Raw genomic sequence first — 14,611 nt, forward strand, 5'->3', positions numbered from 1 at the left:
TCCCTCGACGACATAATCTCACCATTATCTTCATCACACATAGCCCCACCCTCTGACCCTTCTCACCAGATAAGCCCAGAGCCAACATGGGATATCAAGAGGGAACACGATGTAAGGAAACCAAAGGAGCTTTCGGTGAACGGTCACAAAAAGAAAAGGTTAGGAGAACAAAGAGAAAGGTCAGCAAGTCCTAAAAAGGTAGACAGGTCAAAGCATGAAGAGGCTTCTTGGAAAGGATATTCAGAAGGCAAAAATAAGACCACTGATGGTGGCAGGCCCACCTCAGAAAGCAAAGTGGTGGGACACAGCGTTATGATCGAGGCTGGCACAAGAGAGCACGTGTGTGCTGGAACCAGTGATGAACAGTTTGGGAGGCTGAGGAAGCCAGAAAGCAAGAGAGGAGGATCTCTTAGCAAAAAAGAAGATCACAGATCCACAAACACCAGTGAGAAGAAGGCAGCTGCAGCACCTGACCGTGTCAAGATCGATACAGGAGCTACCAAGACATACAGTAGCAACCGCTGCAGCTCGCCTGGAAGTGATATGGACCACAGCCAGAGGGACCCTGATGGGAAACCCAGCGAGTTCCCCAGGAAGGGACATCTCCACTCCATTAGCACTCGCAGCACCAACACCACAGTTCGAAAGGCAACGGTCTCTCCAGGGCCGTGGAAAATCCCTGGCTCAGATAAGCTACCTAGCGTCCTGAAGTCTGGTACTTCTGCCATGAGCAGATAAGCAAGGGACTGTTGCCCTCTAACTGTCTCAAACTGATGCAGAACATTCTTCTCAGTTTTTGTCTCACATTGGTTTGTTTTAATTTATTTTAACTATCACACATATACACAAAGCATTGAGGAATGAAAACATTAGTGTGTAATTCCATGACAATGTGCACAGTATCTAATAAGTTCAAAAGCATATAGTCAACACAGAGATTTAAAATCGACCCTAAAGTCCCAGTTCCATTTTAGGGACTTTGGCAGCTATGGAAGAAACCAAAACAATATGAAGGACAGTACATCAGAGAAGGATAGTGCAGTGTAGCTTTAGCATTTTTTTCCCACTGCATGAAGGACTTGGATTTCATTCAGACTTTATATCAAGAAACTGGAACAAGTTAGAGCAATCACAAACTGGAACATCGCCTTAAATAAAACTGCACGGAGCAAGCTGAAACCGAGAGAGGATCTTTTCATGGAGCTAAAATGTTGTAAATAAGTTGTTCTCGACATATCTAGACAGGGGTTAAAGGGTTTCTTTAAAGCATCGTTCAGAACTGTACACCCATGACACGTCTCCACTGTTAATGCTTTGGGATAGTCCACGTGGTACCCTGTAGCATAGTTCGCTGGGCGCTACGGGAGGAGTGGGGAATCCAGTGGATTAGTTTCTGTGATACCATTTCTACTGCCATTTTTGTGAACAAACCATGTTTCTGTACATTGGAAAGGAGTTAGGGTGGAGTTGTATTTGCAAATTATTCTCAAAAGTGATTTATTACAGGTTCCCCAAGTCCTGCGAGGTAGCACACAAACCAATTGGTCAGGCTCAAACCCCAGACATCTGCAAGGCCCTTGCAATGAAGGGAAGAGTGCTACAGAGAAAAAGCTGCAGTTTCCTTAAGGAAAGGCCTTTCCTTCCTGAAGAAGATGATAGCGTCACTTATCAACAGTGCTATGTTTCATACCCATCTGCATTTACTTAGGACACTCTCACCTCTCATCCCCTCAGTTTGGCAGAGCAGGTGCCTTTCAGGCACACGTCAACAATAATTAGACTGGTTTCTGAAATACAGTTGTCAGTGTCCTCATTCAGTAAATTCAACATCTTTCAATTTTTAAAATTGTTTCCATTTTACCATTTTTTCCCTATCTCCATTTTTTTTTCTTTTTGTTTTTATCTTTCTTGCTTGTCTGTTTTGAATTTCAAGCCTTAAGTGCCAGGTAAACATTCCAGTCTGCCTTCACAGGAAATAACTCCGAGTTCAGTCAATCAGTCATTATCTTGTTTCAAAAAGATGTGTGTGTGTCTGTGTTAGTGTGCATATGCTTATTCGTCTGTCAAAATTAAAACAAAATCCTGGGCAATAATACATTGGTAATTTAAAAAAAAATCCATAAAGCTAAGTACTGTCAAAAATTCGTATTTAAAAATTACTGTTCACTAGCAATCTTAGTTCCTCATATGCTCTGCTGAAAAATTAGATTGAGATTGGCTTTGTTCCAAGAAATTAGCACATTACTGTATGTCTCAAACATTGCACTGGACTGCAAAATTTATAGACATGTTTCTTCCTGTCCAATTATTTGAAAAGCCTCAAGTCAAGGATTTTGCAGCTTTCAAACATTTTTTTTTTTAGAAAGAAAAATCCATTTATAATTTCTAAAAAAGCACAAGTCCATGTAGCTGTTTATAAAACTCTTATTTAATGGAAAAAAAAATCTTTATCCCCTGAACTAGAATCCAATATAATTTGCCATTAATTTATTGAATCTGATTTTGGACAATGCTTCTGTAGTGTAGATGCACGTCCCAGTATCTTATTTTTATGTATAAAGAAAGCAAACAATGAAACCTGAAAAACAGTTGAGATTATGCTTGCATAAACTCTAATTTGCACAGTTCACAGCTACTCCTTGTGCAGTAATTGCTTTATGCGGCTGTAATCGATAACCTGTGAAGACAGCACATCATCTAAACCCCATTCCAAATAATATTTCTGTGTAGTGTTAGCTGTGAATTTACCTTGTACAGCTCTATCTCTATAAATATAATTCCATGTATTAATAGTCACAGAAAGGCTGTAAGTGAGCAACTATTTTTATGAAACGCACCACTATGGATAAATTAACTTTTACAGAAATCTTGTTTACTGTATGATATTCTAAACCACTGTCAAATAAAATATATATCCAAAAATCTTTCATTTTTTTCAATTGTATATAGTTGGTGTTAATTTTGAGTAATAGGCTTCAGTTACCCTGAGAAACAATCATTTTCTTGCATATGAGCAGAATTAATTAGATGCTGCCTTATAAAAAAGGGAATAGACCATTTTAATTTCTTACTCCAATTTATGAATAAACATGTAGGTGACCAAACAAATTCCATAACGGCAAGTTAAGGCTTATGAGACAACACAGACACAGAAAAATCTCTTCCTTGGTGGAGAAGCCTAAACCCTTATTCTCCTTCCAGTCCCAGCAGACACAGGGCCAGGGTGGCCAGACTCCCAGCAGTGAGAGATAACTTCTGAGAGTACACCATATATACGGAATTAATCTGAGCATAAACCATATTTACCTCAGAAATCAGGCAGTTCTAACTAGCCCTAAAAAGGTTTTGTTGGCAAGCTGTGTGAAGGGGGCATAATTGCATTTTCAATTTATTTTACAGAAATAATGTCTCAAAAAACATAAGGTGTGTAAGGGTGTAAAAATATTAGTAACCAGCCAGCCTCTTTTGGGACCAAATCCACCCCTCATTAAATGCTCCTTATCTCCAGTTAGACAAAATAAATCATCAGTTTATAGACTGTAGACACTGTAAGATGTCTGCCTGGAAAACTAGTAATATTTTTCACACAAATATGGCATTTCTAAAAATAAATATTTCCTGTTTCCTTAAAATATAATTTTCTTCAAAAAATAATAATTTGTCTTCATACAGCCTGAGTCAACTTCTTCAGAGCCTTGTTTTTCAGATTAATGTTCCACATAGAAAATTTCTACCAGCTAAACTAATAACATCATTTTGCATTACAATAAACACATAGAAAATATGAAGCATCTTTAATTCTCAAGAATAATTTGCTGCTGTTTAAATAGCCACTATTTTCTTGGCTGGAAATCTGGATGTGTGCCTGGTTCAGATGCAGAGGTATCGCAGGGCAGTGTACTAAAGCCATATAGCTTCATCCAGTCTAACTTTTTCTGTTAATAACATGTCCTTTCTCTTTTAAACATAGTAGTAGAGCATTTCCATTGCAATGCTGTTATTATGACACCTTTTAATATCTCTTTTCATACCTGTGCAACATACAAGGAAATAGATGCCTTCTTTGATGCAGATATCTGCTCCAAACTGCAGTCCAACAGTGTAAGTAAGCCTGCCAGCCTGTGATCACCAATGCACATTTGGGCAGGAGTTTTGACAAAAACACCACAGACAGATGTCAGTGCAGCCCTTTTCCTAGCCAGTGGCAAATGTGGGCTCTGGAGCTTGCTCCATCTCCAGGTACTTCTCTGCCTTAGGCCATTCACACAACCTGCAGAGCCTGGAAGAGCACGCCTTCAAACAGATTTAACAAAAAAGACAGGAAATTTAATAACTCCCACAAGATCTCACCAAAGATGTCATCTTTTCTTCCAGAAAGCTGCTGGACAGACAGCATTCTTTGTTTAGTTACAACAGAGCATAGGTTGCACTGGTTTCACTACACTGTGCTCCCCTAAACAGGAGGGACATTTGTAACCCATCTATCCACCTATTCCATGGCCTCTGTGACTAGACTGCCAACAATTTAGCCCAGAGCGGATAACTGCCTGCTAGGAATTGGTGAAGAAGTTCAAACATGGACACATTTCTTACCTGACACTTTTCATCTGAATGTGCTGACAGCCACTCTTAGTTGTCTCGGTGTCAAAAGCTTCCCATCCCCATCAAAGATGAGACTCCATCTGATTTGTGCCATGTCTTCTACACACAAACATGCTTAGCCCCCTCTACATCCCATGTGCTCTCAGTAGCACCAGATTCGTTGTGAATCTCTTCTCTTCCTCCTCAGCTCCCACTGCTCGTTCTTAATCCTACCTCTGAGGTAAGTGCTGCTGCCATTCAGTAAATCAAATCCTCCATTCTCCATTTTCTCCTTCTGTCCCTCAGAACTTTTCTTCCTCTTTTACCCTCATTCTTTTGGTCCTCTGTCACTGTCTGGCGTCTCTCAACCTCTACCTGATGTGTATCAGCAGCTCAACATGAGATACCTCTCCTAAGAGGTGTCATGACCAGTTACACATCAAGTCATTAACCCTCTCCTGGTGTCATATAAACATAAAGACATATCCAGCACCTTGCACTGAAGCCCAAATCAACTGCCTTGTCCTCCACAAACCACCAGTGGTTACTTATTAGACATACTAACTCTACATGCAGCCAGTAACTACTTTTGCAAGTACAAATAATGTTTTATCTTCATTGCTAAATGTCTGTACTGATAATGATTCAAGCATTCAGGCCAGGTTTTGTGGATGCAACATACTCTACTGGAAGTCTCCAAATTCATTTTACAAAGGCAAGGACAGGCAAAGCTGCAGGCACATTTCTGTCTTAGCCACTATGCTCTTTTTGTACGTCACTGCTGCCACAGAAACCTGGGGCCAGATCTGCAGAGGCAAAAGTGGAAGAGCACACCTCAGTGAATGAGGATGTCACCCTCCATGTTTCTCCTTGCTTGGAAGGAAGCTTCGCTGTGAAGTGGAAAAGTTTCTTGTTACACTGCCATGGAGCTCAAAGCTACAGAAGGCTTTGGACTTGCCCAGGGATGTCTGATCCCATTAGGGATTGACTTCACATAACTCTCCAAAAGAGTCCTTTCCCTCTTTTGTCCTCTAGAAGCCTGGGATATTTTCTCTAACTGCTGCTTAAAAGGCCACACAAGCATGGCAGGCAGCCTACTCTCCTGACTAATTAGGGGCTGGGAGAGAATTTCCATGGCTGTGTCCCGCAGGGCTCCCACCCTCCACAGCTATCAGACTCCAGGACTCCCAAGGCTCTTTCACCGTCTGTCAGTGGAGAGGCCCAGAGAAGTGGACTCTCAGAACCAAACACCTTTACCTTCACAGCTGTCATCCAAACAGTGAGTGACTTTGATTAGCCATCACTCCCAAAGGGAAATCCAGTGCATGATCTGGACAGAAACAGCTGTGCTTCGGCCAGGACTCACCAGTGCCCCAAGCCCCTCACTGGTCCCTTGCTCAGCACTAAGGGCTGTCCTCTCCCTTGGAGTAACAGCCCCTCCCCACCACCCAAATAAATACCTGTAGGCTCTGCATAGCCACCACCCTCCTGGAGCCAGGGCACAGATACTCAGTCCAGCCTTGAGGGTTTGGAATATTTTTCTCAGTATTTCTAACAGCAATTATATGATCACACATTTATCTCCATAGCTGGCACCTCAGCTTAGAGCAATTTTTTTTTTTTAATATCTTGTCAAGACATAGTAGCATAAGCAATATCTCTGAATTATAGCCAATCTAAAAATTATGTTCTACCCTTCCTGTCCTTAGTGCCTCTATGGCAATAAGTCACACTGCCAGTTCAATTAATCGATAAGGAGAGTTTTGCTTACAAGGTACAAATATATCTCTTTTAAACAGTTGGGGGCACACCAGTGCACAAAGACCCACTCCCACTCACACACACAGGGGCCTGGAGCACCATCTTTCATTCCCACTCAGGAGCTGCTCAAATACCCATGTCTGAGTTGGATGGCTGCCCCTCTCAGGAAAAAAACCAAAACACATAGGAATACAGGCTAAAACAGAAAGCTATTGTTCATCCACAGATCAATTGCTCTAATTGTAAAGACATTTAAACTGAAAAAAATAATAAATAAGCAAGAAATGGTGAGGGAGAAAGAGGAGTGATGAGACTTTATGTGATGTGGCCACCTGCTGACCTGCTCTATTTTCAACTTCTTCAAGCTTAAAAAACTGAAAAAGAACCTATCAAACATGACAAATGCTGCAACAAAGCACTGCAAGTCTTGGGGACAGCAACAAAGATTATTTAGTGATTACACTTCTGAAGAGAATTAATTTATTTAAGTAAAATGCCTTGGCTGCTGCTAAGGAGAGGAGAGCACATTGTCCCCTGCCCTCCAGAGGCAACTCCAGGGTGTCCATGGGCTCCTCCGACAGAGTTTCTCCAGAAACTCTGTCAGAGTAATCCCCAGTTTCTCCAGAGGCTGCAGCCATACAGAGCAGCCTCAGCAGTGGGCTGGCACTGCCATGGTGGGCTGGCAGCAGCAATTACTTCACTGTGACATAGGAAGGTTGAGAATTCAACCCCTGGGATACTTCCCTTTATCTCTGTGCCCCAGTAGTGCTGCATAGCACCAGTGGACCTCTTGTCCACCCAAAGATGTTGTAGATGTGAAAGCAGTGGAAGAAGCAACTAAAATATAAAAGCCAAACAGAAACCTATGGTGAGAGCCCCAGTACAGCTGTAAGCAGGAAGAAAGGTTCTGAGGAACCACAAATGCTCAGCTACAGCAGGAGTGAGACCAGGACACTGGCATCCTTCTATCCTTCCCCTCCCAGTAAATTGGGGCCATTGTTGTCACTGAAGCCACCTGTTTATTTACACTTCTTCACTAACAGTCTAAAAGAAATGTAGACTTTCTTCCTGGAATGCCCTTTGCTCAAAAGTAGTGAACAACAACAGGCATCCCAACCCGTCCAAAACTCTCCTGCCACCACCAAGCAGCAGGGCTGCCCACAGCTCTGAAGTTTCTATTCATGCATATATATGGAATTAAAGAATTTTGGTGTTAGTACTTTCCCAAAGGGATTCAAAACTATGCCAAGAGTTTTAACTAAAGCACTTAAAATAGTTGCAGTTCATAAACCAGAAGATTTTTCATCCTGTCTCTAAACCAGCAAGTACAAAAAGCTATATTTAAGTACCTATTTAAGTCAGGATGAAAATCAGACCTTTCCCAGCATAGTCCAGAAAGCTCACCATGTATGAAACTCCTATTCCAATTAGCACTTCATTCACGCCAGAAGTTTTTAAAAAATAAGCCCAGCAGGCAACACGGAGCCCTGCAATGTGTTAGTACAGAATATTTCAGAGTACCTCTCAACCCTGGAACATCACAAACAATACTAATTGATTACTCTTTTATACCACTCCAGGGAAGATGAATGCCAGCATGTGCCTCCTCCTGAATGACTCCTGTCTCCTATATCCCTGGTACCACCCAGCTTTTCAGGTTGGTTCCTGGCAGAAATGCACCCCAGTGTCACAGTGCCACGGCAGCTGCAGGAGGTCACAAAGCCTTTTGGAGACACCTTCCCATCTGACTTACACACCAGCACCACAGCATTCCCCCTGCCCCCAGAAACATAGAGACCCATCCTGTGTGACATCCAGCTGAGAAGGGCTCACAGCTCTGGCTGTGGAGCTGCACAAACAGCTCTGCATCCTTGGGCATGTGGCATTAAGCCCTGCGTTGTGACACCTCCCAACAACTAACACTCGTGTCAAGAGAAAAAGCCCTTTCCCTAACCATGGCAGTTTATTCTGAAACTCTGTTTTGGGGTGCACCAGCCCCTTAACCTTGCTGCTTATTCCTTTTCCATAGTAATTTATAGTGAGGCACTCTTCCTGAAAGAGGGCAGCTCCAGCAATGTTTCTGCACTGACTTCACATCCCAATGCAAGATAAGCCTACGTCTTATCTGAAGTCTGACAAAACTGAAAGACCACAGCCCCAGGCTCTGGTCATGAAGCAGCTCTGGAGGATCAGCAGCCTCAGTCCCTGTGGGAACACACCTCAAGCAGCCTCTGCCCAATTCCCTGCTCTCATCTCTCATGCTGCTCTCTTTATACTGAACATTTTTCATACTGGCATACAAATTTCAAGTGCAGCCCAAATTGATCCCCTCCATACCTTCAGTCCCCTGAGGTTAACAACTAGGTCTCTACCTCATAGTTTTATAGGTCCATTATGTTCTTTGATTAGCAGCTCTGTCCCAGATTCAATGGCTCTGGAATAAATTCAGAAGGTTTGATAGCTAGTGTTTTTAAAACCGGTTGTTAAAGTGTTTTGCAAATTACATGGAAATTATTCATATTTCAGCCCCACTTATCAGCCCCAGCATCCCCAGGCTTCATTAGCAGCAGCGAGCACCCCAGCAATGGGAGTGGAGGTGACAAGGTGACTGGAGGCGATACCACCAGAGCTCTCTACTTGTTGTCAGACCTTCCCACTCACGTATCCTTGCTCTGATGTGCAGGGCCTGGCAATCCCCATTGCTTATGCAGCTGATGAAGTCCAAATGGAATAAAAGATGGACCAACATAATGACAAATTCCCCCTAATTTCCCCATTCATTTCAGGCATTTCCCTCACAGCAGGAGGACACAGTAAACAATGTGCACAGCAGTTCTGTTTCTGCCAGCCCAAGGCTGGCCTGGGGCAAACTTCCCTGCAGAATCAGATGCTGATTTTCCCCATCCTGGTCTGGGTTGTTTCCTGGTGACCTGGCCATCACAGAAAAGTGATTGGGGACCACTGATCCAGGACTGGCCGTGTAAAAATTGCAGGCTCAGGTGGAACAAATGGGCCCCACGAGTCAAAGCAGGGTAGTATGAGCTGTTGCTATACAACAGCAACAATTACTCTCACATCAAGCTACTAAGCACAGGAAACCTCAGCCAGCATAGCCTGAGGGACAGTAAGGAACTATTACATGTTTCTTTATAAAAGACTGCATTGAAGTAATAGATTAAAAAGCAAAAAGGCAGTTGTAGCATGTGAAATACAAAGCATGAAATGACCCATTCATTTAATAGCATCTCTTACTCCCTTTTCTTGCCTTTGTATGTCAAAAAGCTGTCCAGGGACAGCTTTTATAGGATACAGGAGTGGAGGGAGCTGCCCTGGGGTGAAGGGGGATAAAGTCAGCCCGAGTGGGCTGCTGCTGCCTTTGCTCAGTGCCCTGGAACACAGGGCACGCCTGCACAGACACGTGGCCAGAGCAGAGAGAATCCGGCAGCTCTGCCACTGGGCTGACACCTCCGTGCAGCCTCACTGCTGGGAAAGGGCAGCTTGGACCTGTGATCTTCATGGCCTCTCCAGCCCACTGCAGGTTTGCTGCCCATGGGAGCATGCTCCTTGGCATGCAGGGTATGCCAGCCATGCAGGCATGGCCCTGCTAACACTCTACTACTCTGTATACAGAGTTATTTTTAGGCAAGAGAAAATAGACTCTGCAACCCAGTGCTGATCTTCTGAACTTTAGCAAAAAGCATTAGGAAAAAATGCAAGCAGCATATTTTTTAATAAGGTCTTCCAGTAGAAAGGTCATTCACCAGCATAATAAAAACCAAAATACTTCAAAAGAAAAAAATTTATTCTCTAAGTCATAAATAATATACATAGTCACAGAATTCTTACCATTGGCTAATATTGCACCATTTAAAGAAATATTTCAAATTACCATGTATGTGACCTTAGGGAACTACCAGATATTTTACGATGTCTAATGGAATCAGGGCATGAAAACACAGAACAAAATGGACACAGGAGAAACTACCAAGTCATAAGAACTCAAATCACCGCAACACAGTTACATGGACTGACCTACAGCTTAAGTAACACCATCAATATAATCCAAAAAAAGTAAAGAAAACTAGAACTACATAAACTTATAAAAGTAGGATGAGAATATCAATTAATTAAAAAAACAGTCAAACTTCAAGTCTTTGGCAGAGAGGAAATATCCTCCCCAGGCTGGTATCCACAAGATGTCTGGTCAGCTTAACACCAGCTGGAGACATCTTCTCAAGAATAAACCTTCTCTGTGAGTTCATTATGCAATGTCTTTTAAATTAGTTTTCCCCTTTGAAACAAACTTTTTTGGGGTTTCTTATTACTTCTAGCATGACAAATGTTGTGTCACTGTCAAAAACTCTAAGGACATGTAGCCTTAATCAATACTGGGAATTGGTAATCAATGGATAAGACTATATTATATAGCAAGGAGCTCTGAAAGCACAAATATCCCAAATGATGTGTTAAGGAACAGGATGACACCAGGATCCCAAGGTGACAAACACAAAGCACAAATTACCAATTAGTGGTCCCAAAAGCTGGGAAGAACCTGTTTTAAGGCACAGCTAAAAACATAACGTGAATACCCTGCATAGGGTGACAGTGCAAAAACAGGCAGCAAGGGGGTACAAAAGGCAGTTGTGGACCCTTCCAGACCAGGATCAAGGGTCAAAGAGAGAAAACAATTGCTCCAACACCATCTTCCTTCCTGTCTTAACATGAGCAGCATTGCTGCACATCTGCAGCGGTTCCTCCATCGCCTCCAGGAGAGAACGAGCTCTGCCCTGGGGTTTCCCATTGTCTCATTCTGCCACTGCAGCTCAAGCAGCCACCTCTAGGAGGTTACCTTTTACTGTGTCACTGGGTAGACAAAATCAGGCTTTTAAGAGCAATGTGTGTGTGTGTGCACGTGCTCTCTGCTCCAGCTTTCTTCCTCCATGATTCGATGCTGCTGCAGTGCTCAGAGGCACAACTGGTCATTATGGATTAAAGGCAAGTCATCAGTCCCTGTAAACATTTGTACAATATAGAGCAAATGAGACAGAGAGTACCCAGTAGCCCAATGGTTAGAAAGCTGCATTTTAGTGTCCCAAGTTCAGTTCCTGTTCCAGAGACTAATGGGATACAGAGCAGGATACATCTCATCCAAGTTTAGATATCTACATTACTGTTCCTCATTCCAGGCTTTTTGCAAAGGACACCAATGGGCACTTTCAGAAAAATACTTGTCTGACACCTTTAAGAATGAATTAATTATTCTGCAGAAGCATCTAAATATTTCCACTGACTGGAAAAAGTGTGCAGGGTCACTAACTCCAAGTCATGTCCAGCACCTCCATTTCTGAAGTCAGGATAGTTAAATGCCTACTAAAATACTCCCAGATGCCTTTAATTTGAGGCATGTCCATAGTATATCTATAGGATCAGTCTGCATGAAGGATTTAAGCAGGTAAACCCTGAGGGTTCAGCTGGAGTTATTTGTTATCTGTGTGGAACATCTCCACTCAAGCACCCACAGCTGGGGCAGAGACTCAGCCCCACGGGCAGTCAGGAGAGGGCTGAGCTGCAGCTCTGCCAGTCTGGGACAACCTAGAGAATTGCTACCAGCACTAACAAGGTAGGTGAGCAGGCCCTTCTGAGAACTGGAGCCTTTCTACCCAGGGAGTCCTGCTGAGACCAAAAATCCCAGTGCCTGTTATTGCCCTGCCTGCGCTGCTTGCACAGCCACTGCCTGCTGCGGCCCCAGAACAAACATGCAGTGCTCAGAAAGTAACACAAAAGTGAGTAACTGTGGGTGTCACAGGTTTATAAGAATGAATTTTTCACAGTGCATCTAACTAGCAGGTAATTACTAATGTGTTTGCAAAGGTGTCATGTTGGTAACTTACAGTCTCTCTTTCCAAAGTTCACATTTGCATGGCAGATACTGTGTCCCCTTCCGAAGAGATGATACTGCTTTTCACTGTGAAGTGCATTCAATGTCTGGAGAGCACAGCTCAGGGTTTGGTGTAGAGCTGTAAGAGAGAGATGTGTGTATCTAACAGACCATGCACACAGTTTCCCTCAGAGTGCAATTCCTGGGGGGCTCATCACAGGTCCCTTCTTTCAGGTGCTTCTGCCTGGAACCTGTCAGGGCATCTGTCCCTGACCCACAGCCCACCACCCCAGCTCTAATTCCTCAGACTTGTTTACCTTTCCTTCTTGCAGACCTCCAAAATTATTTCATTTTTAAGTCTGGTGGTTTTTTCCCCATAAATTGTCCCTGTGGGGTTTTTTTTCTGTTTTAAAAGAATACCAGATATTTTCAAAATCTAAGCCTGAAATGAGACCAGGTCCTCACAGAATATGGGGGAAATCAATACCTGGGTACTAACTTCTTCCTTTGGGGGCACAGTAGCAGAATTATTTTCTACTTATTTGCATATGTGATAGAATTGCTGAAGAACAGAAAATGAAATGGAACTTCCCTGCCTGAAAAGGGCACAGCAAAGAGAAGCTACACATGCATGGAAGGACCCACATGCTCACAAAACCACATCCCAGCAGTGGCACAAGCAACCCCTGCTCAGAGTTTCACCAGTAAAGCCTTTGTAGGTACATTCAGGCCTGACCTTCTCTTTTACTGGGATTGTTTTGGCTTTCTATCATGATACCTGAATTTTGTGGTATTTTTCTTAGGGTAATCGTGACCGTGCATTTATGTATATCAAATGATTATTCTAGTCTCAAGGAGATAAGAGGTGACTCATATGAAAACAATGAAGTTAGTGTGTGTAGTGAGCACTGTCTGTACCATGCCTGAATCCCAAAATACTCTTTAACTTCCTTGGCTTTCAGAAAAATGGTTAGGGACTGGTATAAAAGCCCAGAAGATAAGGGACTAATGTGTATGTCTCAAATACCAATAGCTGGATGGTTTTGGAGCAACCAAGGATTGTTGGTAATAACATGCTGTGGGAAAGAACAAGTTGTGTCTGGAGAAGGGGAACATACTGAAGTAGGGCAGTACTTTTCTGTGACAAACATCCTTTTTCTGGCTGCTGGAGATAAGCACAACACAGTCCAGTGCAAGCATGGAATGAAGATGAGAAGCGGGCATGTAGTGTAGGGGGGGATTAAGACCACCCAAGACCCCTGAAGCCCTCTGATTCATATCCAGAAAGGCCTGAAAGAATGGACTGTGCATGATCACTAATTCACATAGAAAGAGAGAAACTGGCCTTCAGGGCAGGGAAAATTATCTAGAAAAAGGTGCCCCCACCAAGCCTGGGCATCCTTTCTTTTATTCTTTCTTTGTCTTTCTCTCTTTCTTTCTCTCTTTCTTTCATCTCTTTCTTTCTCTCTTCCCTCTCATCTTACCTCTTTATCCAAAACCCACTGTCATGTGCTTATATAGTAGGTCAGGGACTAACATACCAATTTCCATGCCCAGTGTGTAATTTACCAATAAAACTTCATGGGTTTTGTGGACCCTCTGAGTTTCGTCATTCCTTTCAACCACGAGCATTTAAAAATCTTGAGTGCTCCTTTTCCCTTAAGGGTAGGACGACACAGCTGTTTAACAAAGTCATTAGAACAAACTCATTAGTTATCCCCCTGTACCACACAGTGACATTGGTAGAAGAGTAGGATATTATGGTCATGAAATGCATAGCTGAACTATGTTTGTCTATTCCAGACTTAGCCCATCCAGGATTTTTCATATCATAAGAACAAAGAGGTTGTAGCACTACCAAGCGATGACTGTAGTTACAATCTAGTTGCACCATTCACAGCTCACTCTGACACTTCCTTGCTGCCAAGTAAGTGACATAAAAGGTACAATACAAGAAGGGGCATTGGTGGCAATTTTTTATTTCTTGCCTAGGTGGTACATTAATCAGTTGTGTTGGTAACATAAGGATTCTGAGAACAGGAATTCAAAAGCACTTTTTTCCTAATCCCTTTTAATAACTACAGCATTTTTGTTTCCTTCTAGTATTTCCTCCAAGGAAGCAAAGAGCCTTTGAATTAAACTAATGTTAGTTGTCTATTACTGGATAGCACAAAGAGAGACCAAAATTAAGGACTAACAATATTCTGAAACTAGCATGACCTTAAATTACAGCAGGTTAATAAATCACTTCAAATGTAAATCTCTCTCTGCTCTCACCTTGAATTCTGAATACCTTTAATCAAGCTGCATAATAGAAATTTTGATGATCAAAGCCTGCAACTGCTGGTAGAGTGAGACTACAAGTTGGAGAGACAGCTGGGACTTAAAGTT

The 14,611-nt window shown here is 42.7% G+C and overlaps 1 protein-coding gene across 10 annotated transcripts in view; it reads left to right on the top strand.

The window, feature by feature from the left end:
- The window catches only part of MAGI2 (membrane associated guanylate kinase, WW and PDZ domain containing 2), a 720,301-nt gene extending 717,367 nt beyond the window's left edge, over positions 1 to 2,934 (top strand). For 8 of the 10 annotated variants that reach the window (XM_017745908.1, XM_008642498.2, XM_017745910.1 and 5 more), the window contains one exon: positions 1 to 2,934. This exon is cut by the window's left edge and continues 1 nt beyond it. In XM_017745908.1, the coding sequence (XP_017601397.1) occupies positions 1 to 738 (738 nt within the window). In that variant the 3' untranslated portion in view covers positions 739 to 2,934. The other 2 variants (XM_017745914.1, XM_017745916.1) reach the window with 1 other exon arrangement.
- Positions 2,935 to 14,611: the final 11,677 nt, after the last annotated feature.

Source organism: Corvus brachyrhynchos, unplaced genomic scaffold, assembly GCF_000691975.1.
Source record: "Corvus brachyrhynchos isolate BGI_N302 unplaced genomic scaffold, ASM69197v1 scaffold239, whole genome shotgun sequence".
NCBI lineage: Eukaryota > Metazoa > Chordata > Aves > Passeriformes > Corvidae > Corvus > Corvus brachyrhynchos.